Source organism: Rhipicephalus microplus, chromosome X (assembly GCF_043290135.1).
Source record: "Rhipicephalus microplus isolate Deutch F79 chromosome X, USDA_Rmic, whole genome shotgun sequence".
Classification (NCBI taxonomy): Eukaryota; Metazoa; Arthropoda; class Arachnida; order Ixodida; family Ixodidae; genus Rhipicephalus; species Rhipicephalus microplus.
In genome coordinates, this window is record NC_134710.1 from 293,296,578 (window position 1) to 293,323,515 (window position 26,938).

The 26,938-nt window shown below is 41.6% G+C and overlaps 1 protein-coding gene across 11 annotated transcripts in view; it reads right to left on the reverse strand.

Annotated features, from left to right (window-relative positions):
• Positions 1-26,092, reverse strand: part of Mps1 (dual specificity protein kinase monopolar spindle 1) — a 183,488-nt gene extending 157,396 nt beyond the window's left edge. For 2 of the 11 annotated variants that reach the window (XM_075879344.1, XM_075879348.1), the window contains exons 1-5: positions 25,944-26,092; positions 21,765-21,864; positions 21,367-21,495; positions 10,053-10,238; positions 1,562-1,729 (exon numbers count right to left, since the gene is read on the reverse strand). In XM_075879344.1, the coding sequence (XP_075735459.1) occupies positions 1,562-1,729; positions 10,053-10,238; positions 21,367-21,495; positions 21,765-21,829 (548 nt within the window). In that variant the 5' untranslated portion in view covers positions 21,830-21,864; positions 25,944-26,092. Of the gene's footprint in view, positions 1-1,561; positions 1,730-10,052; positions 10,239-21,366; positions 21,496-21,764; positions 21,865-24,439; positions 24,522-25,238; positions 25,265-25,587 lie in introns of those variants that run through there. The other 9 variants (XM_075879346.1, XM_075879349.1, XM_075879345.1 and 6 more) reach the window with 9 other exon arrangements.
• Between the last annotated feature and the right edge of the window lie 846 nt (positions 26,093-26,938).

Consider the following 26,938-nt stretch of genomic DNA (forward strand, 5'->3'; position numbering starts at 1 on the left):
ACGAAGACTTTCTTTTCTTTTTGTTAAAAAATGCCGACCCTGCCCGTTTACAAGCGCAGAGGCGACTGGCGAAGGCAACACGGAGAGGGCAAGGTCAGCGAGGCAGAGTGGGAGTTGCGGAGCAGGAAGCATGGGCGTAGAAAACCTAAGACAGCGAGGGAGCAGAAAACGAAACTCGAGGAATTTCTTTTTTAGCTCTTTTTTTTCTTCGGAAGAGGCGATGAGAGCCACGACACTTAAGGTTTTTCTTATCTTTTTCACTTCAACAGGTGCTCTAGGAGGCCGTGTCAGTCCTGTTCATCTCGTTTCAGTGATTACTTATCGTGTTCACAAAGCAAGTTGGCATTTGCACTGAAGTGCTACTACAATGAATTCATTTCTGCTTGCGACAAAGAAGCGGAAGCAGTTTTTGCTAAGCGAGAAAGTGGATAGTCTTAGGCAGCTGGAAGGCAAAAAGCAGGCTGTTGTGGCCAAAGAACTTGGAGTGCAAGTGTCAAAAAAAAAAAAAAAGCCCAGATTTCTTTAAGTAAACGTGCATTTTTTGGTGTTCACTTGTGCATTTGCTTTTTCTCGAGAAAAACGAGTTCAAGAACCCACCGTTGTAAAGGTGAGTCATTTTGGTCGGTGCAAAATAAGTATTTATGGTTAATTTTAAGGCTTTTACTATAACAACCTTTCAAAATAACGAACAAATTGTGGCGGCCCCCTGAAGTTCGTTATACTGAGATTTTACTGTATTCGTCTTGAAATGATCCAGGGGGTGATGCTGTTTTCATTTCTCTCAACCACTTTGACAATTGTAATTAAAAATAATTATCAGAAGAAAGTAGAGTAAAAAGTTCTTCAGTAATTCTTCATTTTCTTGCCTATAAAATAACTTCAAATGGAGAAAAATAGCTTCACCCTTTACAGCAACTCTTCAGCATTGGGGTTATGCATTTACTTTCTTGTTTTTCCACGGTGAAATTATGAAAAAGTCCCGCAAAAGATAGGCAATCAATTGAAATTGATACCTTAATATTTCCTGAACCACTTCAGCTATTAAAACACAAATTACAGACTTGAAATCAGCATAAAAACTACCTTAGACCGTGAACTTCAGTTGAGATTGAACCAGAAATAAAAAACAGTTTTTAGAGCCCATGCAGGAGAATGAACCCAGTCAAGTGTATTGAGATAGTGACCTTAGAAAATCACCGATGCTTACCTTCAATCAGCCAGTGAATACATCCTATGTTTGGCTCAATGGAGACTGAGTTGCAGATTCGTTGCAACTACAATTTACCTATTGGCAAGACTGAAATGGGCATAAGGTTTTACGTAGACTCAACCGCACACTTCTCTCATGTAAAAGACATGCCCTCAGAAATTACGGTGGCTGGCAAGAACATCAATAAAATACTAAATATCATAATTTGACGCTTATGTTATTTGTAACCTATGACACTCGTCAGTCATCTTTTTCTGTGGTTTACACAGTATATAGACCTTCCATTGAAAGAAAGAGCGAAAAAAGCTGGAAATATTTCATAATTACTCCTTTTCATGAGGCATAACATACCTTGCCTGTGAAGGCGTGCAACAACATGAAGGAAGCTCCGGAGTCTTCTTCAAAGTGTCTGCAGTTTTTGAAAATTCAGGAGATTTTGGCGGATCTGGAGTTTTCAGAAGACGTTCTGCCGTTTTTGATCGATATCTTGAATTGGAGCCATCCCCCAAACTCAAAGCCCTACGGAATCAAAAAAAAAATAGGAGAAATTATTGGGAGAACTTATGTTTCCAAAACCACAATAAACTTTATGTAACCTTCGGTTGCAACTGCTTTGAAACAATAGGTAGAAGAAACTCTTGATACACAAAAATGCTTTGTTCCTCCTACACAAAATGCAAAACTACAGCCTATGGTTGGCATATTAGAACTGCGCAAATGGCCAAATTTCGGGTGCGAAGCAAATTCGAGTATTGAAGTGTGAGTGTGTAATCAAATATTTTTCCAATGCTTTGAATAAACTTCTTGAAAAAAAAAATTGGAGAGGATTACTAAAGATATTCTTATGAGATAGCAGCATGGAAGTGTTCCTTTTCGCTAGGCTTATAAAATTCTGGCAGGGTGGTGTTTCATAATTGTCCTATCTGTAATGAGGCAATGCAGGGGCCGAATTGTATTTATGTACACGATTTGGTAAAAGAAAAGTGATGCCAACGACACTTTACACGTGAAACGCAAAGATGCTATTTCCTCAGCCTCTCCTTCTGTTTAAACTTCTCTGGTAGCCCAACTGACGTGGCGAAAAAGGGTGTGCTCATTTCCAGTCTAGAGGCCCAAATATGCCTCATAGTCCTCAATATATATAAAAACACATAAAATGTGGATGCTGAAAATCTTCACCATCTGATTTTTTGAGCTTCCTGCCCAAAATTTTAGGTCCAAAACAGAATTAATTGAGACTCTGCCACATCCTTCATCTCCACGTTGGAACCAGGGCTTTCCAGAAACAATACATTTGTGGCCATAGCAGAGCCTGAAAGGCAGTTTTGCCCCAATATGAGAGTGATAAATGCATATTGAACTATCTGAAGAGGCCACTTCTAATCAGACGTTGACAGTATTTGTCTCTGAAAAGTTTGACCATAGCGAAGTCGCAAAGCCAGCTTTGCTGCAATACAAGTGGGATGAGATGAAGCATATTCAAAATTCGAAGAGGCCACTTCAAATGAGAGGACTGTTTTTTGTCTAGGTGGAGTTCGACTGTAATGGAGCCTACAGGTGTGTTCTGAGGTGAAGCATGAAGATGTTGACTATATTTATTTCTGAAAGTTGGAATAAGCTTGAATAAAAAAATTTAGAGCAAGTCAAACCAAATGCCAACACTATTAGAAAAATACTTGAAATATCAAATAATCACACACCCTTACAATTATGGTGCAGAAAACTTGTACTATGCCATTGTGAATAACTGTCAGGCATGTTTTTCATTTCTCTACGATTACGAACAACAGCATAAGCAGGAAAGTTTTTAGGGAGAAAAAACGAGGATGGCATCACTTTGGTTTGAGGTGGGGACCTGGCAGACAGAGGTCGTCGAGTGCCATTTTGAGCTATATATGCCATTACAAAAAAAAAAAAAATCAGAAGAATGGGGGTGTGGGAACAGGCTTTGTGTGCCACCCACTGGCTACGCCACCGATTACCACTAGCAATTGAAAACCATTTTATAATGGAAAAAATTTGAACAGTGCAGCCATATTCAAAAATAATACTTTTATAATAAGAAAGTGCCTGTAGTCAAAAAAGAATGTTTACAGAACTTAAATATTATTCACATTAAAAATCAGTACACACTTGCATTAGAACATCTACATATATTATTTCTTTTCCCTGCTACTTGGAAGGATACACGTAGAGGCTAGAATGATTTCACACCTCTAACATAAATGTAGAAGAAGAGTTCGGCTTGAAAGAACATGCCCAAAATGCAGTTTAAACTCAGTTTTTCTTCTTTTTCGCCCTACAAAGTAGTATTATTAGGCAAATTATCTGTGAGCATTGTGCCAGATTAAGGCCAGCAATGAATATTCCGGTATTTTCAGCAATGACTGCTTCCAACGTATCCTTCATGTCCATTCTTGTACCTCAACAACTTCAGGCATGAGGCATTTTGTTATGATAAATAGAGCACGAGTTAGGTGAAAAAGTGACTTGAGAGGAAAGCCTTAAGATGACGCAGAGTCGAGTGGTGCACAATGCAGGGGTGCAACAGCCGAAAAGCGATTTGGAGCAATTTTAGGAGCAGCAAAATGTTACTTTTGGAGAACTAAAATCTAGTTTAGGAGCAGGTTACGGAAAAAAAAACATGCATTTTTTATCATGAAATACCGAATTTGGAGCAGTATAAAAAAGAGGGTTTATATTTAGAAAAAAAGAAATATGTATAAACTGTTGAACATCACCTAAATCGTGAATCGCAGTATGAACATGAGCACTGCTATTTCAATGATAAAGTCTATATTAGAATTTGTTGTGCTTCTCAAATCATTTGAAAGACTCTGCAAGTTCAAATACAGATCTGCCAAACTCGCGATCTTGAAATTTGGGGAATTTGTAAAACCAAGAAATAGGGTAGCAAAAAAAAAAAAACTGGTGCACAATTTAGTTTTTCTTTAGGGATGCACAAATGTCATACAGTGCTCCAAATGATTGTCAATAGCTTATTCAGACATCGGTAATTACATTGGTATTAAGAATTATGCGGTGAACAAACGCATGAGTAACTGAATAAAATGTGCAGTGTCCCATGACTAGAGCTAACAGCCCCTTTCAAATCTCAATACGCTTTTCCGCAAGACATCGGTGTACAGCAGCAAAGGTGGTTTAAGCAGCATTCTCAGCACGGGTTAGAACCAAAGCCAAGAAATTTTCTAACCGTTACACCTCCACCCCCCCTATTCATTTCAAACCACTGTTGTTTTTTTCTTTCACCGTGGGGTAGCTGCTGCTTCTGCTCCAGTGCAAGGCACGCTTGACAAGGTAAAGTAACAACGGCGTGCACCTGTTGGCCTGGCGATGGTACCGGATATCTATCGCCAGGACCGTGTCCGGGACAACACGACTTCAAAATTAAAAAAAATGTTTTATGTGCCACTGCTAAGGCAATCAACGTGGTCACTGGCAACGTTGGCGCTCGCAGCATGTTGAGCTTGTTCGTGTAAGTAAAACGCAGTACACGCTTCCAACTTTAGTTCCAACAAGCCGCAGCCGCGTGTTTAGGCTAGAAAGTTTACATTTCACACGAAGCGTTGGTGGCTACAGCAACGAATTTTTATCTTGAAGTTCTGTCGTCTCGCCGATAGGTATCCGTTGTGGTCAGCAGACCGACGGGTGCGCAGCGTTCTCATTTTATTTGGTCGATCGCGTCTCGCGATTGTAGGGCAGGTGCCATTGTATGTTATAGGCACTATACAGTAGACTCATTAAAAGGAACCTGTAGGGACCAGTAAAATGTGTTCCTTTTAACAGTTCTGTTTACTGAGAGATGAACAGGGGCACACAACTCAAGAACGAAACCAATCTTGTCAGAAGCATTTGCTCCATTTAAGCAGCAGTTCCATTAACAGATTTTCGTTTACTGAGATTCTACTGTACTTGGGCTCTGCGCGCTTTGACTTATGATGCAAACTGCAGGTGGCCGATGTGACATGCATTTTTCGCGGAAATCAGTGCACCTGAGGAAACTTTGAGGCTGGCTGAGAATTTTGGCAAAGCATGGCACAATTTAAGCAAATTTCGCGGTTTTGGCACAGCTGTTGCCCCCCTGACAATGCTATTAGGCCTACTACTTCATTCGTTGGCTCTGTCAATAAAAATGTTAATGATTAATAGCGCAGGCTGGTAGGGAGGGGGGGGATAGATGAATGCACTATGGTAAAAATATTGTTGGCCTGGTTTGTTCATCACACTGACAAACAATGCCAGAGAACACAAGGGACAAGGAAAGTGTCCAGCAAAGAATTAGCATAGCTTACGCACCTAAAATGTACATAAACAGGTATTAAAACTGCCGCCCAAATTGGCCCTGAGAAAATTTGTGGAAAAGGCACACTCTACAGCAGGCGGCTCAAGCTCGCCTCAGCCAGTGCGATACAGGCATGCAATTTTGTCCTGCAAGAGGTGGGACTGTGAAGAAAGTAAAGCAGTAAGGAGGGGGCGGGGTCTGCAGAAATTGCAGTCAACGTTTCCATTTGAAGAAAAGCCTTTCCCAATACTCATATACAACTCATTTCTAAAGGGTATTTGGTGCCAGGATTCCCACACTTCGACATCGATATCAAGATGACTAAAGTTTGAACGCCAATCTGAAATACTGTCTTTGTTCCAAGGTCATTTTTAAATACATGGTGTCCACACAGGATGTCTCACAAAAACAATGCTTTAGAACAGTCGTTGCTGTGTAGCTCTTGAACATACTAATTAACAAATGAAAGAAAAATGCTTGGTAAAGCAGCCATATGTGGGTTGCGGGCCATAAGCAAGAGGCTAACAGGCATCTTGTTTAGGACACCTACTATAGAGATAAGTCAGGCTCTGGAAACTTCGACCCTCTGGAGTTTTTCAATTTGCACTGACATAGCAAGCTGAAAGCTTTTTTTTGAGATTCAAATATATTCTTATTTTCAGCCTGCAGAAACTTTTCCTGAACGCCGTGCAGCTACTCACGATTATAAGCCTCGGGCACACAAGAAAGACACGACACAGCTATATTTTGTGTGCAAAATGACCTTCTTGTGTCATGTACTTTTATAATGAAAATGGTGCATCACGATTTGCTGTATAAGTGGGGACTGATACGACGTGTGCAGGCCCTGTGCGAAACTACTCAAATTAACCACAACATGTGCTCAAGGGCCATTGTGTAATAGCGAAGACCATCTTGTGATAGGAGTGCTAGCGCCGCATATATGATTTTTAGTTTCATGTGATTATAATGTACAGAAAATTTTTGCTTCCGTTTTCACTTTCATTTGGCCTTTTTTTTTCCCACTTTCCTTGCATTTTTCTCTCTATCCAAGCTCTTGTGTTCTACTATTCTCCATTGTACTCCAGTAGGGGAACTGAAGAACACAAGGAGAATACAAAAGGACGAATGCTTCTTGTTTCTTTCTTTGCTAATAAAGCCAGCCCTTCCTCTACCTACAAGCTAGGGGTGAAGGATATACAAGCTTTATACACTGACCTTTCTTTTCCCCATATCTCACTTCCTGCCTCCACGTCGAAATTTGCTTTTGACTTGCTTTGAGTGTTTGCGCGAGGAAGTGGTGTTTCTTTTTTTCATTTTGCCTTCTTTTATTCAGAAAATGGCCCCACGCGCAATGTTCATTGCGCACAATCCCAGTTGTTGTGAGTTGCTGTGAGAGTTCGTCTTAACAAAAGAGGCCGGTTACATAGTTCGTTTTAAGCAATTTTTTTCGCACTGAATCTATGGAAAACCAAACAAACATTCCAGTGTTCCTCTTAAGGAAGACTTCATCTTAACAGAGTTTATCTTACCAGGAGTTTACTGTACCGACACGGCTTAATTTAAACATTCTGCTGCTGGGGCCCCTTCAACTTCTCCATATCTCTTTCTCTAAAGGAAAATATTGAGAATGTTCATATTCTGTTTAGCATTTTAGGGCACTATTTGAAAGCAGTTCATCATCCTTAATATGCTTGTGTGTCATTTGTGCACAATAAATTGATGTCTCTCTTATGCAGCACTATGAACACTACATTGTATGGCGGACAACAAATGCACACTTTTTGCCTTACTCCATCAAATACCTATGAAAACCTGGAAGAAAAAAAAGAATAGGATCCCCACAGCGGGAAGTGTGTAAATAGCCTATTAAGGAACAAATAATTTCACAATGAACTGGCCACGATACAAGCTCACGAGATTATTGAAGCTAGGCAACTCAACGGTGCAATGACCACCGCGGGTTCAGTCTCAGTGAGCCTTCTTTTATTCGGAAAATGGCCCCACGCGCAATGTTCATTGCGCACAATCCCAGTTGTTGTGAGTTGCTGTGAGAGTTCGTCTTAACAAAAGAGGCCTGTTACATAGTTCGTTTTAAGCAATTTTTTTCGCACTGAATCTATGGAAAACCAAACAAACATTCCAGTGTTCCTCTTAAGCAAGACTTCATCTTAACAGAGCTTATCTTACCAGGAGTTTACTGTACCGACACGGCTTAATTTAAACATTCTGCTGCTGGGGCCCCTTCAACTTCTCCATATCTCTTTCTCTAAAGGAAAATATTGAGAATGTTCATATTCTGTTTAGCATTTTAGGGCACTATTTGAAAGCAGTTCATCATCCTTAATATGCTTGTGTGTCATTTGTGCACAATAAATTGATGTCTCTCTTTTGCAGCACTATGAACACTACATTGTATGGCGGACAACAAATGCACACTTTTTGCCTTACTCCATCAAATACCTATGAAAACCTGGAAGAAAAAAAAAGAATAGGATCCCCACAGCGGGAAGTGTGTAAATAGCCTATTAAGGAACAAATAATTTCACAATGAACTGGCCACGATACAAGCTCACGAGATTATTGAAGCTAGGCAACTCAACGGTGCAATGACCACCGCGGGTTCAGTCTCAGTGAGCCTTCTTTTATTCGGAAAATGGCCCCACGCGCAATGTTCATTACGCACAATCCCAGTTGTTGTGAGTTGCTGTGAGAGTTCGTCTTAACAAAAGAGGCCTGTTACATAGTTCGTTTTAAGCAATTTTTTTCGCACTGAATCTATGGAAAACCAAACAAACATTCCAGTGTTCCTCTTAAGCAAGACTTCATCTTAACAGAGCTTATCTTACCAGGAGTTTACTGTACTGACATGGCTTAATTTAAACATTCTGCTGCTGGGGCCCCTTTAACTTCTCCATATCTCTTTCTCTAAAGGAAAATATTGAGAATGTTCATATTCTATTTAGCATTTTAGGGCACTATTTGTAAGCAGTTCATCATCCTTAATATGCTTGTGTGTCATTTGTGCACAATAAATTGATGTCTCTCTTTTGCAGCACTATGAACACTACATTGTATGGCGGACAACAAATGCACACTTTTTGCCTTACTCCATCAAATACCTATGAAAACCTGGAAGAAAAACAAAGAATAGGATCCCCACAGCGAGAAGTGTGTAAATAGCCTATTAAGAAACAGATAATTTCACAATGAACTGGCCACGATACAAGCTCACGAGATTATTGAAGCTAGGCAACTCAACGGTGCAATGCCTACCACGGGTTCAGTCTCAGTGAGCCAAAGGCCCGCACTCGCCGTCACCTTGCGCACCTAGTACACCACTGCATGTACATATGCTCAGCAGACAAAGGTGCTGAGCACAGTGCGGCAAAACAGAGTGCTATCTAGACAAAATGCACTTAATTTGCGATTGGGGCGTGCCTCCCTTGCACTGTACAGCACACATTACTGGAACGGTGGGGAAGCAAAGGGGCTTCCACTTCTCAGCGAAACACAAAAAGGGCAATGCTAGAACATCACAGTGGAAAAGTCCCTTACGGCTATGCTGCATACTCTCGTAACGACCAACGGCGCATTCACGAAAAAGGGGGCAAAGCTTTGTACAGGTAGGCTTTTGATTAGAACGACTAGAAGTGGTATAGCTTGGTGTACCACAAGGCACAGCCTTTTGTTTTAGCATTCGTAACTGCATTGATCCCAGAGCATGAACTCACCATCCATCCTGTGCACTGAAGGTAAGCCACAGTCGGAGCAATCTGAAAGGGGCTGGCTGACTGGAGGCAAAATGTGGGCTTAACTAGTGCTATCTGGGGGAAACATAAAGAGCGTATCCTACACACGTGTTTTCGGTCATATCCAGTCATATGGCTTTCAAGAAGACATCGCAACGCCACTATTAAGAATCGGCTCATGGCACACACCGGATCTTCGGGAAGTTTTTTTTGGCAGTTTTATTTGAAATATCAAGACACAAACTACCTGCTTTGCTAAAGAAACAGTGCAAAAATGTGAAGACTAGACATGCAATAGTAATTCTAGTTCATTTGCAAGAAGAGACGCAGTGGAATCAGACGCAACAAATATGAACTCTTTACACAAAGTAGCTTCTGATAAAATGTGTCTTAAGAAAGCCTTAAAATCAGCAGGGGAGATATAAGACATACCCTGTGCCCTTAATTAGTGAGTTAGTACATTAGATATCTGGCTCAATGAATATTCGGTTGAAGATTCGTTGAAACTACATTTTACTAATTAGCAAGACTAAAATAGATGTAAGGTTTTACATAAACTCAATCCCACGTTTCTCTCATGTAAAAGACACACTCAGAAATGGCAATGGTTGTGAAGAACATGAATAAAATAGCTTAATTTGAGACTACAGTTGTCTTCAAACTATGACATTCGTCTGTCAACTTTTTTGTGTGCATGGTTTACACAGAATATAGACTTTCATTCAAAGAAAAAAACAAGAAGTTGGAAATATCACACTATTACTTCTTTCGGCAAGCCATGACATACCTGGATTGTGAAAATTGGCGATGAAGGGAATGGGGTTGTCCATTCCTCGGAGACCTTTTAGAGAATGTTTCTGCTATTTCGGATTGATATGGTGTACTCAAGCCACCAACCTGTCTCGATGACCAACGAAATTCAGCAGTACCGCCAATGTTTTTTTTTTCACTGCATTTCGTCTGGGACAACTCTCTGAAAGAGAAGTAGAAGACTGAGCACTACTCTGCAAAACAGCTGAAATTATTGAGAGCATTGTCGCTTACAATAGTGCAATACAGATTTCATCAAACTTTCCATTCGCCTGCTTTGTAATAATAGGTAGCTGATACTCATGATACACCAAAAATGCTTTGTTCTTCCATTACAAAGCGTAAAACTAAAGCTTAAGATTGGCACATTATGCTGCAGAAGGCTTGTACTAAACAATTGTAAATAACTGTCCAGCATATTTTTCATTTCTCTACGACTATGGGCACTCACACAATTTTGTGTTATAAAAAATATCGACATTCCAACAATTTTCAAAACATACTTTGATGAAGAGCCTGCAGTCAGAGAGAGATCTTGCAGAACCCACCTAATATTTAGATTAATATACTAATATAATTGTTGAGGTTTAACGTCCCCAAATCACCATATGATTATGAGAGACGTCTTAGTGGAGGGCTCCGAATATTTTGACCATATGAAGTTAAAGTGCACCTAAATCTAAGCACACAGGCCTGAAACATTTTCGCCTTCATTTTTTTCATGCCACGACCTGCGGATCAGCAGCTGAGTGCCTTAGCCACTATACCACCATGGCGGGTCTAATATTCAGATTGAAAATAAGTATACGCTTGCACAAACACATACTCGCACTTTTTTCCCCCCTGCTAGTTGAGAAGATATACTACCGTACATAGTGCCTAGAAAAATCTTAACACTCAAACATAAATGTAGACAAATTCAGTATGGAAGTAATGCTCGAATCGCAGTTTAAACTCAGCTTTCCTTCTTTTCACCCAAGAAAGTACTATTAATCGGCAAATTATTTGCCAGCCCTGTGCCAGATTAAGGCCAGCAACAAATACTCCAGTATTTTCAACAGTAACTCATTCTAATGTCCCTATATTTTTCTTTTTTTACCTAAGTATCGACAAATGCCTCTTCTCCAGGCCCTCTCTCATGTGCAGCCGGCATCTGCCAACATTTTCTTCCCAACTTGGGGTATTTTCAAAGCCACACACATTCATTAGCCATGCATCTTTTAGCGAACAGTAAGCTAACACAATGTGTCCTGCTCCTCCGGTCAGTGCCCCATTGTTAGTGAACGGAGGACTCGTTTCACCAGGTGCTGGAAAAGCTTTAGGAAGAACATTGCTCGAAAAAAACGAGCAATAGCCAATGAGATTCATTGATGACACTTTCATGATTGTCAGTACTTAAGAGAGAACCAGGAAAAATCTAGGGACTTTAACTGCTAACTGTTTTTTGATGTGCATTTTTGTAGCTACAAAACTCGGGTATGAGGCATTTTGTTATGGATGAAGCTGAAGTTTGGCAAAACAGTGACTTGAAAGGAAAGCCTTAAAGGGGCCCTGGAACACCTTTACAAGTAGCTATAGAATGGATCAACGAAAGGAGCCTATTGCCTTACAAATTGACCGCCAAATCTGTCCAGGATGAGCGGAGTTAAAGCGGTTTTACCCTGAGCTTTACAATTTGATGCAAAATATGGGCTGTGGTGCGCTATAATACCTGGCTTATGCGTTCTCAGGAGCCTCGACCACTGATTAGCAGTATTTTCTAATCATGTAAAAAATATAATGTTGCAGGGCCCCATTGAAATGATGCAGAGTGAAGTGTAGAAGGACTGAAAGCTGGGCCAGTTGGTGACAGTGCTTGAACATATTGCAAAACAGCGCACGACTATGCGACAAAGGAAGAAGAGACAAACCGCAGCACCGACTTGCAATTGAATTTTTAGTGGAAAAACATGAACGGAAAAGAAACACTTCAACCTTCACACCCATGTGACTACAGTAAGGCAAGAAAAATAAGATCAGCTGACATTTTGAACACTGAAAAATTTTGATACATCCCACGTACACTCTCCAACAGCATAAAAGTTAAGATATCGTGCTATCTAAGTACCTTACCTCGCTATTGTGTAGGAATATAGAAGGCACTCTAATGCATTGTTCGGCCCTTTTTTTTTATGTTATATGCTTCAATTATTTATCATGTTATTTGATCACTGTGTGCCAATAGAACTTTTGCGTTATGGAATATGGGTGCACAATGGCACTCTGCAACATGTTGGAACACATGCGAGTTACATTCCCTTGCAAAGAACGTCTGTGTTCAAACAACCTAACGTTGATGCCTCTACTTGTTTGGCCTATGCATACACGACCACCCAAAAATGGCAAAAGATACACGATACCCTTCCTGCACTGTACAAAAGGAGTTACATGTTTGACCCCGCAGCCTTCTTGGGTTAATCCTGGCCCGCGCTTCTTAAGTTTCCATTCAGCCACCCCACAAACCTTATTAATCTTGTTCAACGATGAAAAAGCTACACTTACTCTAAACGGGCTGGCAACATTCTTCAAATTATAGGATAGTCTGTGTATGTACGGAAGTATTGCTGAATCTTCAGCAGGAAATCTTCAGAAAAAAAAAAGGATGACCTTAGTTTGAGGTTTGGCGGTCCTATGCCGCCAATTTCCCATGGGTTGTCTGCCCTCCGAAGTGACTACAACTTCGTCCTGCCGAGCACCAGGCCAAAAGTGCACTTGTACCTATTTAACCAGTAGGTACCTGGTGGCTGCAATTCTATGCCTCCCACCGCAGCAGCGGATGCTCAGCTGTTTCACCAGGGCAGTGGTGGATTAAGGTACGCCCAGAAGCCTTTGCATAACCTTATGGGGCGACCTTTCGAAATGAGTACCCAGAAACAACCGAGCGCCAGGTCGGTGTACTCCTCTAGCAATTGGGAAAACCCAGTGGGTTCCCGGCCGGCACCAGGAATCGAACCCGGCACATCACATAATAGAAGTGAACACTCAAGTCATGTAGCCACTGCCACTGGCCGAGCTTTCAGTCCTTCTATAGAAAATTCTAGCATGTTCAGAAAATTTTGAATAAATACACAGCTCCCGATATTCTAAATTATATTCCAGAGTATTTCACAGCCTATATTGACAAGGATCCTAAACAAGGGGCCATTTAGCACAGAGATAGCAGGGTTTCTAAAGATTTTCAGAGCAAAAATTGAACAATATTCAAGGACTTTCCAGGACCTGTCCCGGGCTTTTCAAGAACTAAATGTGGCATGCAATGTTGAAATGCTTTTACTCTAGCATTTTTAAAAATGACTAATTTGATTACACTTTTATACACACATATCATAATTATAACAAACGTGTCTAGTCTGTACTTTATTGCACTTTAGCTTCACTAGCATCCCTTGCTTCACCTCATGTGCAACTGGGAAGGAGCCAACTTTAAGGAGCGTTACAAGTCTCTCACTTCGATTGGTCGTTGTTTGACGCAGCGAAACTTTTTTCTCCATACAGTTTTGTAAAATGAAACCATATTCACTCACGCCAAATTACTGTTTCTGAAATGGGGAGTTTGTCAGGTCGATGCCCACCTACCACAACAAGAAGAGATTGCAATGTCGATTGGGAGGGCTCAGGAAATTAAAGGATTTTCAAAGGCGGGAAAAAATTCCAGGACTTTCGAGGGCCTTTAAATCCCTTTTTCAAATTCAAGGCTTTCAAAGACTTATGCGTACTTTGGATAAAGTATATAAGCTCATGGTTTTTCCAGGGCAGGACAGAAGTTTTGGTGCACAAACCCTATAGTAAAATTCATGACATTAGTAATAATATCTGGGCCTTTACATACCAAAACTGCAATGTCATTATGAGGTATGCCATGGCTAAGGCCTCTGGAAATTTTTACTATCTGGTGTTCTTCAATGTGCACTGACATCGCACTTTACATGGGCCTCTAACATTTCAGCTCCATCAAATGGAACCGAAGATATATGGCATTGGTTATGTTTGCCACGTAGCATGACAAAGTTTTGATGTTGGAAAAAGTTGTGCCAACTTTATAAAACCAGTTCTGTGCCAACGGGAAGTCTCATGCTACAATACTTTTTTCCTCCAGAGCTATACAGCACTGAATAGTGTCTTTCATTCTTCTTCATAAACTGGATTCGATCGATGATTGTAAGGAAGAATTGGGGACTCTTGCTGCCGCTATCGAACTGAGATGGTTTGATGTAAACATTCTGCTGCTGGTGCCTCTCCAACTTCTCGATTTTTCTTTCTCAAAAGACAAACTTTGACAATGTAGGTATTCCTCTCAAGATTGTAAGGCACTATTTATAAGGAGTTCACCCACACCTTTAATATCTTTGTGTGTAATATGTGCAAAACAAATTACTAATGTTTGTCTTAAATAGCACTACAAACAATGCATTGCATGAAGAAAAACTACTGAAAACTTTGAATCCTGTTCCAGGAAATATCAGAATGTGAATAAAAAAGAACAGAATGCCAACAGCAAGAAATGTGCGAATTGCCAATTTAATTTTACACTGGACTGACCATATTAAAAGTTAATTGGCTTGTGGAAGCCTTGTAACTCAAAGGAGCAGGCAGAGACCACCGTGGGTTCAGGCTCAGTGAGCCAGAGGCCCGCACTGGCAATCACCTTAATTGCGCACCTAGTACACTACTGCATGCATGCTCAGCCTACGAAGTTGATAAGCGCAGGGTGGCAAAACACTGTTTTTCTGTGTAGAAAAAATGCACTTTATTTGCCATTGGTGTCTCCCTAGCAGAGTACAACACCCGCTCCTGCAACGATGCCGAAGGAAAGGGCCTAGTGCTTCTCCAGCAAAATACAAAAGGGGCGCTGCTAAGACATCACAGTGAACAATGCACTGGCAGAAGAGCAAGTGTAGGGGCCAGTTGATTGTACACCGTCGTTCTTTATGGAAGGGAACGCGCGAACGCGTGGCCTGCGCTCTGCGGTGGCTGCCTACAGCACCATCAACCGACAAGTGAAGAAAGCACGTTTCCTTTTAGCGTCATCTATGGCCAAGCAAGATAATGAGTCATGGCCGGTAGACAAGCACTGCTAGATTACGTTTTCTCACTGATCGCGCGGCGAGCGATATCAGGGAATTATTGCAGCCTTTGCCGTGGTCACGCACAACGTTTCATATGTTGGCAGTGGACTATGCACTGCAGGCCTGAGCAGAGAGGGAGTGCAATCTAGCAGTGCTAGTCTACCGGCCATAACTTGCTATAAATTTTTTTTTTTTTTCGCAACAAATGACGCTGACATCGAACATGTTTTAATTTTGCTGTAGGCAGCCGCCGCAGAGCGCAGGCCACGCGTTCGCGTGTTCCCTTTCATAAAGGACAACAGTGTACATAGCAAAAACTTTTGCACACTAGAGTGAAACACAATAGAAGAAAAAAGGAAGAAACGGGAGAACACAAACGTGTAATGGGCTTGTGTTGTCCTGTTCTTTTCTTTTTTTCTTTGAATTTCTTTCATTATAGCATGCAAAAGTTTACACAATGCACTAGCACACTGCCAAAGGAAAAGTCCCTTAGCTTTATGCTACGTACTCTAATAATGACCAATTAACTTGTTCATGAAAAAGGGGGCTAAAGCTCTCTGCACATGTAGGTTTTTGATTAGAATGACTAGGCGTAGTACACCTCAATGTAGTACCAGACACTGCTTTTTAGGCCTAGCAATCATAACTGGAATTATCCTAAAGAATGTACTCGCCATGCATGCAAGGGACTTGAGGTGAGCAACAGTTGGAGCGATTCGAAAGGGGCTGGCAGACCGGAAGGAACATGTGTGCTTACCTAGTGCTATATGGGGGGGGGGGGAGATGGAGGGAATATCCTGCATGCGCGTTTTCAGACACACCCAATCATGTGGCTGTCAAGAACACAGCACAGCGCCACTATCAAGAATCAGCTCATGGCACACACTGGATCTTTGGCAGTTTTTTCGGCAGTTCTATTCAAAATTTGACAAAACATGTCTGCTCTGCTAAAAAATTTGCAAAAGTGTGAAAACTTGGTATACAATTGTAATCCTAGTTCAATCACAAGAAGAGACACTGTGGAATAAAATGCAATAAACACGAACTCTTTACACGGAGTAGTTCACGAGAAGATGGGTCCTAAAGAAGCCTTAAATTAGCCCGACAGGCAGAGACAATTTTTTTTAATTGCATGTGTTCTTCATGTCCAAGGACAAGCATGTGAGCCTATGAGTCATCACATTTGCTTTGATCGACACGTATCTTATTTTAATAATCGTAACAGAAGCACACTTGGTACATTCAAGCAAATCTGGATAAGGCCTGCGTCCTACACTGAAAAAGCATGCCTCGCAACTGATTAGCACTGCAGTGCGAAAGTGCCTCGTCATGGCACTGATGCTGCAAAACAAGCTAGGCAAAAATATTTAGAGTCCCCTCTCAAGAAAAGACCCACAGTAGTAAGGTCTACGATGGAGCTGGCTACAAATATTAGAAATTGCAGCGCTCCTGATTATCTTGTCTAAATACTGCACCTGTTTCAATTTTTTTGTTGATTCTTTCAGCCCTTATATTTCTTGTATTTTTTCACATGTGAACAGTCATAACTATTTTGCTATTCAACATTATTCACTAAAATTTGGCACACCTCCTTAGCACATCAGTAGGCATGCAATGATCCTCAATAAGCAAAATCGTGCCACAAGACGATAGTTATAGCGCGAGAACAAAACGACGACACAGAGACGAGAAAGACACGAAAGACACGAGCGTTTTGTTCTCGCGCTATAACTATCGTCATGCCATACCAACTAGCCTAAGTTGCCACATGTGCCACAAGACATACTATGGCTGCCTATTATCCGAAAATGCCCCTAGTGCTAGTGCATACTTTTATGGTTATTTAATTACTATGTTTTTACTATTCATCAGGTTTAATTTGTTTTGATTAATTACCCACGCCGAAGCTTTTTTTGTGTCCCTACAAAACAGAAAGTTTTTTTAAAGAGAAGAACTTCAGTTAGGAATGTAGTTTACAAGAGTGGAAAGCTTGGGCTAGTCTGTGTGTAGACATATTGTCAAGTTTGTTCAGCATGCGAACATAGGGGAAACAGCTTCTGCCAACTCTGTCCTTTTTTCCTATGCTCGAACACTGAACAAACTTGCCAGTTTGAGTTAGGAGTGTTCAAATAAGGCCTACTTTTAATAATAATTTCAACTATAAAAAATTCATGAAAATTATGATTTGCTTTGAAATGCCCACATGTGCCTAAAAAAATGCGCTTGATATCACAGACTAATAATCTCTAGTTATTAAAGCTTTAAAAAAAAATTTTTGTCACCTTAAACAACACATTACAGAGGCAGAAAATTTTGGATAGTAGCAATGGAAAGAAAAGCGGCTGTCTTTAACTACTGCGTGTGTGCTAGGGCACTAGCCTAACAAGAAGCCGACTGTTTTATGGCCAACATAAGAAAGGTGAACGTATTGGCAATTAAAAAAAAAGATAAATAACTGCTGGAGGATTGGAGGTGCAGAAATAGGCAGAAATGAAAAAAAGAGCAGGAAAACTAACGTTAGTCAGCGATATGTGCACAAGCTTGAGAAGTGCATTTAGAAGTTTTTATAGGATAAGAAGTTTAATTCAGCTGGACGATATTAGGTCATTCATAATGATAATAATGCCAACAAATTCTTGAGTTTGCTTAAGCACAAGTCATCGTCTCGTTAAAAACAGAAATTTTTTCATCTATATACTATACTGCAATCAGAAAAGCTCATACGGTCCCTTATGCATTCACATAAAGTGACTGGAAGGTGAAAGCCATTCAAATTTTTTTATCTCTTTTGATTGTATCAATGCACGGTGCCCTTGAAATAAATGCACCTATTGAGATTTAGCTTGGCCTCATTGATCAGACACACTGCAGGCTTTCTGAACTTCATGCGTCTCCGGGTTCCGCACAGGTATGATCAAGTGACGATTTCATGTGATGACATCGTTTAGAACCACGTTGTATGACGTTACACCCCACATATAAATCAATCAACCACATTGTAATGTCCCAGTTACGACACTACAATGCCTGCATGGCATCTCGTATTCTCCTGATATGTGACGTCACGATGAGGTCATGAGGTGACATCGCTATATCATGGTGATTTTTTTTGCATCCCTCGCGTTGGTGCTGATGGTCACTTTTCCTGTTTGATGAGGCATCTAAGGTTTCTTGCCTTAATAACTGGAACTAACTGCCATATAAATGACCCTCCACACAACAAATGAATGGAAGGCGACAGAGAAATAAAAAAAAACCATTCACGAGATAGCAGTAGCACAAGGTAGTATCACATATCTTTTGCCTCTGCCCTATGCTGGTGACATGTGAATGAAGACTGTTCCAATTTTATTCAACGAAAATTTGGGGATCTTTTCAAGACAGTAACCTTCGGAAATGTCGCGTGGATTGTCTACACTTTTACTTGACAACAAGCAAAATAGAAATTACTCTACATTTTCTCAAAAAAATTACATTACGACCCCACTACCCTGTGCAGGCCGAAAAATCTCGAAATTACCCTACGAGTAGGGCAATTACCCTACACTTGGCAACACTGTTGTGCATATTGACAACTTTTGCATAAGGGGCTCATGTATGCAGTATTCTTTATTGTACTAGCCACTTCTAGAGACAGAAGCAGCAGGGCTGTGTTAGGAGGAGTTCCTGCAATATGAGGGCAAAAATATAATTTGCACACACTACAGAGCCCTCATATGAAGACATAACCACTGTAAAATTGTTATTAGAGGGTCCCTACAACACTTTTCCGAGTTAATCATCTAATCCCCTCATTAAGAGAGCTTATTGCCTCAGAAATCGACTGGTACAAAAGTGTTTACAATCTGTCCAGTATGAGCAAAGGTATCAAGGAGGTTTAAAAAAACTTTTGGAGTGGAGGCGGCACACCACTGCTGACACTGATATTGCTCCAGGCAGAAAACGTGCGGGTGGTCACTTGGGCCTGGCAGAAGTTCTACAGATGGTGAATTTCTCCACTCCATGACAAGCGAGTGTTCTTGATGTTTAGACCAACATCAAGCACTTCAATATGCAATGAAAAGCTAATGTGCTTCTATCGATTGCGCGAATCACATGAAGCAAAAACCAGGAGTCACTTTTCCTGTGAAAGTACGAAATGAAATATCTTTCAGTTTCTCGCCTCCTGCAGCACACTGTCTCACTTGAGAAGCACGTTTGCAAGTAAAAGTTCTCCATTAGCTAACTTCATTTTTATTCTGGCGAATATAGGCTAAAACAACTTTCCCATGTGTCAAAGTTTCCCTAAAGACAAGACCCAGCGTGATGCATGGCAGCACGCTGTTCGTCTAGACAGCTGGACACCTAAAGATGTGAATGTTCTTCACCCAGAACACTGAGAAGCTGGTTCCTTTGATAAAATGGGACGAATTACAAAACTTTGACACGGCAGCCTTCCCACCATTTCTCCAGCATTTCCCACACATTAGCAGAAAGTGGCAAGTACCACAAGAAATGTTTGCATTATCGTCATCACTCCAAACAGCTTATGAAGTTCTGAATGCGAGGGGCCATTCTTCAATTCTCTCATATAAATTTAAAATCCTGCCACCATGCCAATATTTAACATAGCATACGTTCCGCTTGTCAGAAGTAAACCGACTCTTCATATGCGTTCATATTAATGGGAACTCAAATGTGCTCACCAAAACCACCAAAAAAATCCCTCTATTTGACCTGTCTCTTTTTTTTTTTACTAGTCACATATTGTATGTGCAAGAACTTAATGAACCTGTGTAGCCAAGATTACGTCAACTCGCCGTGATTTAATTAAGCTGTAATTATCACTGTAAGTTTTTCACACGCTCATGTTGCTTTTAGTTATTGCTTAAAGTTCCATTCGCGTGAAAAGTTCACGTAATTATTTTTGCGCTATGGCTGGGATTATGATCTATCTGTATGTGCCTGTAAGTGTGAGGATACATATATTAACCTTAATAAAGGGAATGGAGACAACCGCCCGTTTGTAGCACGAAGCCACAAGGAAATTCATACGAATTTCTCAGAAAGAAAAGCTTCTTAGTTGCCAAAAAATTTGTCCTGATTCGAACTTCGAACCTGGGAACAACACCTTTCCAGGGTGATCACTCTACCAACTGAGCTAACCAGGAAGCTAGCAATTAACAGCACGAGGGCAAATTCCTTGACAACTTCAAGCAAGTGGACACAAATATTGCAAATGAGTTCTCCAGAAACCCGCAAGGCGACGAAAGGGTATGGAGACAACCAGCCGTTTGTAGCACAAAGCCATAAAAATATTCATACAGATTTTTTAAAAAGCTTCTAGGTTGCCGAGAAATTCGTTTTGGTCCGGGGTTTGAACACGGGACCAACACCTTTCTGAGGAGGTCGCTCTACCAATTGAGCTAACCAGGAAGCTAGCAATTGACAGCCCTCCCGAAAGGCCTTGGTCCTGGGTTCGAAGCCCGAACCACAACAAATGTTTTGCAACTAAGAAGCTTTCCTTTCCGAAAAATCCATAAAGATTTCCTAGTAGCTTTGTGCTACAAACGGGTGGTTGTCTCTTTTCCCTTTCTTAACCATTCCGCCACCTTGCGGGTTTCCGCAGAACTCACTTTCAGTATAACCTTACAGCATTACATACTGTATAAAATTTAAGGTCGCGTGTTTTATATGGTTATAGCAGACACCAATAAAACAAAACTCTCTTAAGTGAAATTGCTCCTTCAATGGAACAACTGCCACTAATATGTTTGGTTTGCTACTTGAATACTGTAACCCTATTAATCTCTCAGTAAACGAAACTCCTCTTAAAGGAAACACATTTTCCTGATCTCTTCAGGTTTTGTTTGAAAGGAGTCTACTGTATTTTCATTACTGTCCGCTTTATGGCGGATTTCGAAGTTTTTGCAAGGTATGTAGCTCTTTCTATTCCTGTATAAACACAAATGTGTGTCCTTCACGTATGTGCTCCTTTTCTATCTTTAAACTGTACAGAGCCGTGATTGAACGAAATTTTCTGTGCCATCAGTTGGCTCCACCATGTGCTTAATTTTGGGAATGTTGCAAGCCAATTCTACAGGTCATCACGCATGCTTCAGCCATGTATTATTATTGCGTAAGGTGCTGCCTTCTTCAATCTTGCAGGACCAAACAAGGAAATTAGGCCGAGTCAGTTACACTTACTGCCTCGTTCTCATGCTGCAATGCCTCCGTGGAAGCTCACAACTATGCTGCCCATGCTCAAACTGCGTTCTCTTTTGCCTGGAGCAAGACGGCCGCAAGTGGCTTCCCAGTCTTACTCTGTCTTGACTGCTGTAGACGGAAAAAAGTAAACTAAAAGCACCATTAATTAATACTCCTCTCCCCCGAGTCCAGCGAGAGAAGTACTGGCTGACTTTATTTTCCCATGCACTAGAGTAGTCCAGTAATCACACAAATGTTTATACCTATCAGCACTACCTTTTCACATTTGAGTAGGCTCCCCCTTTCTCTCTATAGCAATGACCAAATCGACACACACGAAGGCAAAGCTTGCATCTAATAAACTACAAGTACTGACACAGGTTGCACTTCTATGTTACCTTGCTTCATCCGCAGGCTGTGACGAACCAGCAGGCCCTTCAGATGGAGGTGTAGCGGTTCGCATGGCCTTGAGATCCTATAAGCGTACACCTAGCCTGACTGAAGTTTATGTGCAAAAAAGAGAAAAGAATGCATTACTCGACTAGTTAATTCCACCACTTTCAATCACTTGTAAGCATTAATGAGTCATGCCAATACTGGCCGAGAATATGGGATACAGTGTTTGGTAACCCCATTTGTAAAGCATTGAAGCAAGTAACTTAGCCATGGCTAGCCATGGTTACATTCTCAAAGATCAGCAATGATCAGATTATTAGATAGTAATGGGTCTCCAATGTAATTTTGACCATCTGGGATTTCTTGATGTGCATCTATATCTAAGAATGCCAATTCCTGTAGCATTTCACAACCATTTAAATGCAGCCACAAGTACCCAGATAAAACCCATACCCTTAAGCTTGGAAGCACAACGCCATGGCCCTGGGGCTATAGTGGCGCATGTCAAGGTCATCTCTGAAGGTATAAATATCATGACAATGACAAATGACATCAAGAGCAGCTATAAATTGTGCAAGCCAATCGGAATATTTTTTCTTCTTTTTGTCCAATAACTTGCACTACTCACGGCATTTTAGCCATCTATGACTCTATTTTCGTCCAAAAGCTGCAATCATGAGGTGGCAAGAAACCATACCAAATGCCCTGTTTCCAATACGTAAAGCACGCATAATTTCACTTCAAGTCTTCCATCTGCCATCACTGAGCCAATGAAGCAAATACATCTCAGCGATAACGCTGTGTTTACCCTCATGCAGTGGATAGTTCGACGTACTGTGCATGGTTTCATTGTCTGCTTTACACTTATGACGAAGAAAAAATCATTCCAAGACATTATGCAGCCTTGTGTTGTCTGCTGCATGTGCTCAGTAATGCGAGTGTGGTGCATGCCAAGATTGCATCCCAGCGTTCCACGGTTTGTAGTTGCAACTCATGTACAGATGGCTTTCACTGATATCGAACAGCCATATTGGAGCACCGATATGGTGGGACGTGAACTTTGTGATGAGACATAGTGTTATGAGTACATCGCATGCTAGTTTAATAATAATATCTGGGGTTTTAAGTCCCAAAACTATAATACAATATAGAGAAATGCTGTAGTGGAGGGCTCCAGAAATTCGACCACCTGGCATTCTTAAACGTACACCTAGATCTGAGCACACCGGCCTCAGGCATTTTCACCTCCATCAAAATGTGGCCACCACAACCGGACTTGATCATGGAGCCTGAAAGGTTGATGATGCTGGCTGATCTAGCCTTACATAATTTGCAGGCAATTGTCCCGCCCGTTTTTTTCTATGCTAAATGTAGCTAATATCCTTTGTTTGTTTTTTAACTAAGCACGAGCAGGATTTTAAAATAAAAATCGTGCATAGCACGACGTAAGCCTGCATAAGACGGCGGCCTTTGTGCTATCCCACTTGCAGTATTATGCCGGTACTCTATCTCACTGCACTATACCCCAAACATAATTGTCACTTATCACCAGTCACATGCGAGGTCTGTAGCAATCGAAATTTTCAAGAGAAGTCGTGACACCTGTTTCCTGCAGATCGAAGAGCCACGCGGAAACACAATATCAGTCACGCTGTCACATGGCGAACCTAACTGTTGCAGTTCCTCAAATAAATCTTGCCGTTCCTTCTTAAGCTCACGACATTTAACCAAATAGTGTTCTATATCACCGTTTTCCTTGCACTTCGAGCACAAGGGCGTCGCGGAGAGTCAGATCTTGTGGAGCCATGCTGGTGTATGCGCTGATCCTGTTCGAATGCGATGAAGCAAGCAGGCTTCTTCCCTTCATAGCCCTTGCGTCACACATGGCTGGTGAGGCGTAGGCCATAACGAGTGAAAATGCTTATTGACAGCCTCTCGTAAGATACACTGATTGTCTTTGGGAGCCTTCTTCGTTGGTGTAAGCTCCAGAGCACTTCGGGCAAGTCTGTCAGCCGCCTCATTACCCGCTTTACCCATATGTGATGGAATCCATTGAAACTTAATGTTTATACCAATGCCATGCAGGTCTTTAAAGATTTGCAGTGATCTTTGAGTGCATCGATCCAAAAGCAATCCATGTTTTAGCCGCTGCAAAGCGGGCTTACTTTCCGAAAACAGCACGACTTGTTGCTGCCTACAAAGCTTCAGTTTCTTAAGGGCTGCCTGAATTGCCATGCTTTCACATGCTGTCGATGAAACAACGCACTCGAGTCGCACTGCCCAGGACGCCTTTAGAGACGGGATCACAAACGCTGCAGCACTTGCTCTGCGCACTATGTCGACTGATCAATTGGTGAAAACTTGCAAATGATCGGTCAGCCTTTCAAATGATCAGCCTTGCGCGACTCTACCACAGCCTGAAAGTCAGCAGTTGAGTCCCATAACCACTAGGCCAGTGTGGTAGGTAACAGAATTCGTTTAACCATGTGCAAATAAAGCTGTGTTCTAATAAAAAATTTAACGCGAGTGTTTGCAACAGATTGCTTTTGTAAGCATAAACATACTTAAGCTAGTCTAGTAGTAGTAGCAGTAGTAGTAATAATAACATCAACAACACCCCGCCAAACTTGTGTGTATGATTACCAGAAACAAAATAACTGCTACAATAAATGTTTACCTTTGGAATCAAGAAGTACATTTGGCCACGTCATGGAACATCATCCTTTTCCTACCTACACTCACCACAGCACACACATTTGCTGTGTTGACAAAAAAAAACATGCTCTTATACAAGGAATGGTTTCAGAGAAAAATGGCAGCAGTTATGATAGCACGCAGAGAAAACTGAAAGGTACTGCACACTCAATACAACTGGCTAGCATGCCTTGGGAGCCCGAAAAACGCCAAGACATACTGATGATCAAAACCTCATTCCGGTGATGAAAAGTGGCTCGTTGTTTGATGCTCACCATAACAAAAGAAAAAAAAGATTTATAAGCCCCACACATGCAGGGTTGACGATTTGTCATTGGGTTTAAATCTTACAAAATAAACGCAACACACAGATGAGCCATAGTCCCTAAAAAAAACACACCGCGACCATAGTGCACCAGCGCGAATTTATTTTGATAACCCACAGCGTTCGAGCGTGCACTTGATGCTAAACAGAGGCGCATGCTATTCGCAAAAGTTCAGAGGCACCAAGCAGTTATAAAAAAGCGAAAAAGTATGAACCGATATCAATATGGAACATGAAAGAGGCAAGCAAGTGATCACGTTAGGCTGCGCTGGCCACTGAATTACCAAATACTTCGGGTCATGGTCAGTCACAGGGTTTAAACTCTCACACCACTAAACCGTACTATAGACACAAAAGCACAGCGAAAGGTTGAACGGTCCGGTATGCTCGGCATTCCATCCCTTTACAAATTTTGTTTGTAGGACAGATGTATGCTGTGTCGTTACGTCGGACGTACCCGAATACTAAGCTAAAGGTACGTAGGACGTGCATGAAACCGGGAGTCTAAAGATACGTCGGGTGTACGCGAATCCCAGAAGCTTACGGTACTGTACGTCAGATGCACCGGGAACCGCGAGCCTAAAGATACTTCGGCCGTCAGGATGTAGTGGGACGCACCAGTCGCAGGGTGGATCGCGGCTACTGCATACCAGTTTGCAAAATATTGACAAGGAACGATGACAACGGAAAACTTTGAGCACGTACCTCTAGCTTTTGGGATTCGGTTACGTCCAACGTACCTTTAGACACAGCCATAAACGTATACACACTGTATTTACTACACATAAACGCTGGGCCGGACTTACCACCCGAACGCCTGACTACGTCCCTGGAAACTGAACACCGATCACTGTCGGCACAGGCACAAGTTGTTCCTTATAAATCACTTTTCAATTGACAACGGAAAACGCTCCGTAATCGGTGAAGCTTGTAACCGAACGATGCCGTTTGACGAGCCACGGCGCGTGCCGGAAAACAGAACGAGCCACTACTTGCTTGTGCCTGTGTTTTGGCTCATATCCACTGCGAGGGATTGACCATTAAACCGGCGATCAGTATAATGGGGATAAAAGAATTTCAGTCATTACGTTCGACGAGCGCGACAAGCACGTAACCTAGAACGTTAATCGTCATCACACAAGGCTCGCGCAATATTACTGACCCGAGATTGCTCCCCACAGTGCGAATAAAGTCCACCGACATTAGTTTATTTCTGGAAATTTAAGATTCTGGTAAACTGTGACGACATACATTTGAAAACGGACGCGCCTCACAACACCAAACCACAGAACACCTCCTCTAGAAAGATGCCTGAGGAATGGCTCGCGCTCCCAGCGGACTTGGCCCATAGGTACGGCTTAAGAAAATCGTGTAAGGTGTGTTAAATAAATTCGTTTTATGTATAAAAACATACCAAATTTAGGCATATAATTATTATTTTGTAAAAACAATTTTGTTGCATTGATTATAACTGTTTTTTTTTTGGGCAGCGTCTTCTGCACCGCGCGGCGCCGCAGCCATTCCCACACAAAACTGGCTTCTGCGCCGCACAAAAGTGACGTCACTTAAAAGTTATTACCTAAAGCTAGTTAAATGTGTAAATTATTCGTGCGTATAGCGTTAAACCAACACAGTTTTCACTAAAAAATGTTTAACGAGTCAATTAGCTCAGGTTTGTTATTTAAGTACATATTACAAGTATTTTGAATACAGGGGGCGCCATGGGCCCTGCGGCTGGTGGTTGGAGCTAGCGCGGCCGTCCACCGCGCCGCAGCGTCATCTGAATGTGTGCGCCATAAAGTTTCTCAGTGTGATGTGCCGATTACAGTCGTTGGACGTACTGCATTTTCTAGATTGCAATGCCAAGCGTGGTGTTGTCAAAGGAGAAAGTGTTCTTGCTGCCGAGTTTTGCTTGTCGCGATAAGGAAACGGCGGAGCATGTTCTGCTTGAATGTGGAGATATCCACCCAGGTGTACGTTTGGGCACGAGCCTACAGGAAGCCTTGGGTTTTAGGGACAACAATGGAAAGCTGAACACACCCGCGATTGAAATAAGTAAGAGACGGTTAGAGTATTGGTGGCAGAAAATTAGAGAGAAAGGACAAAAATAAATATTGGAAAAATAAAATATGGACAGTGTGCCGTAAATGGCAGAGA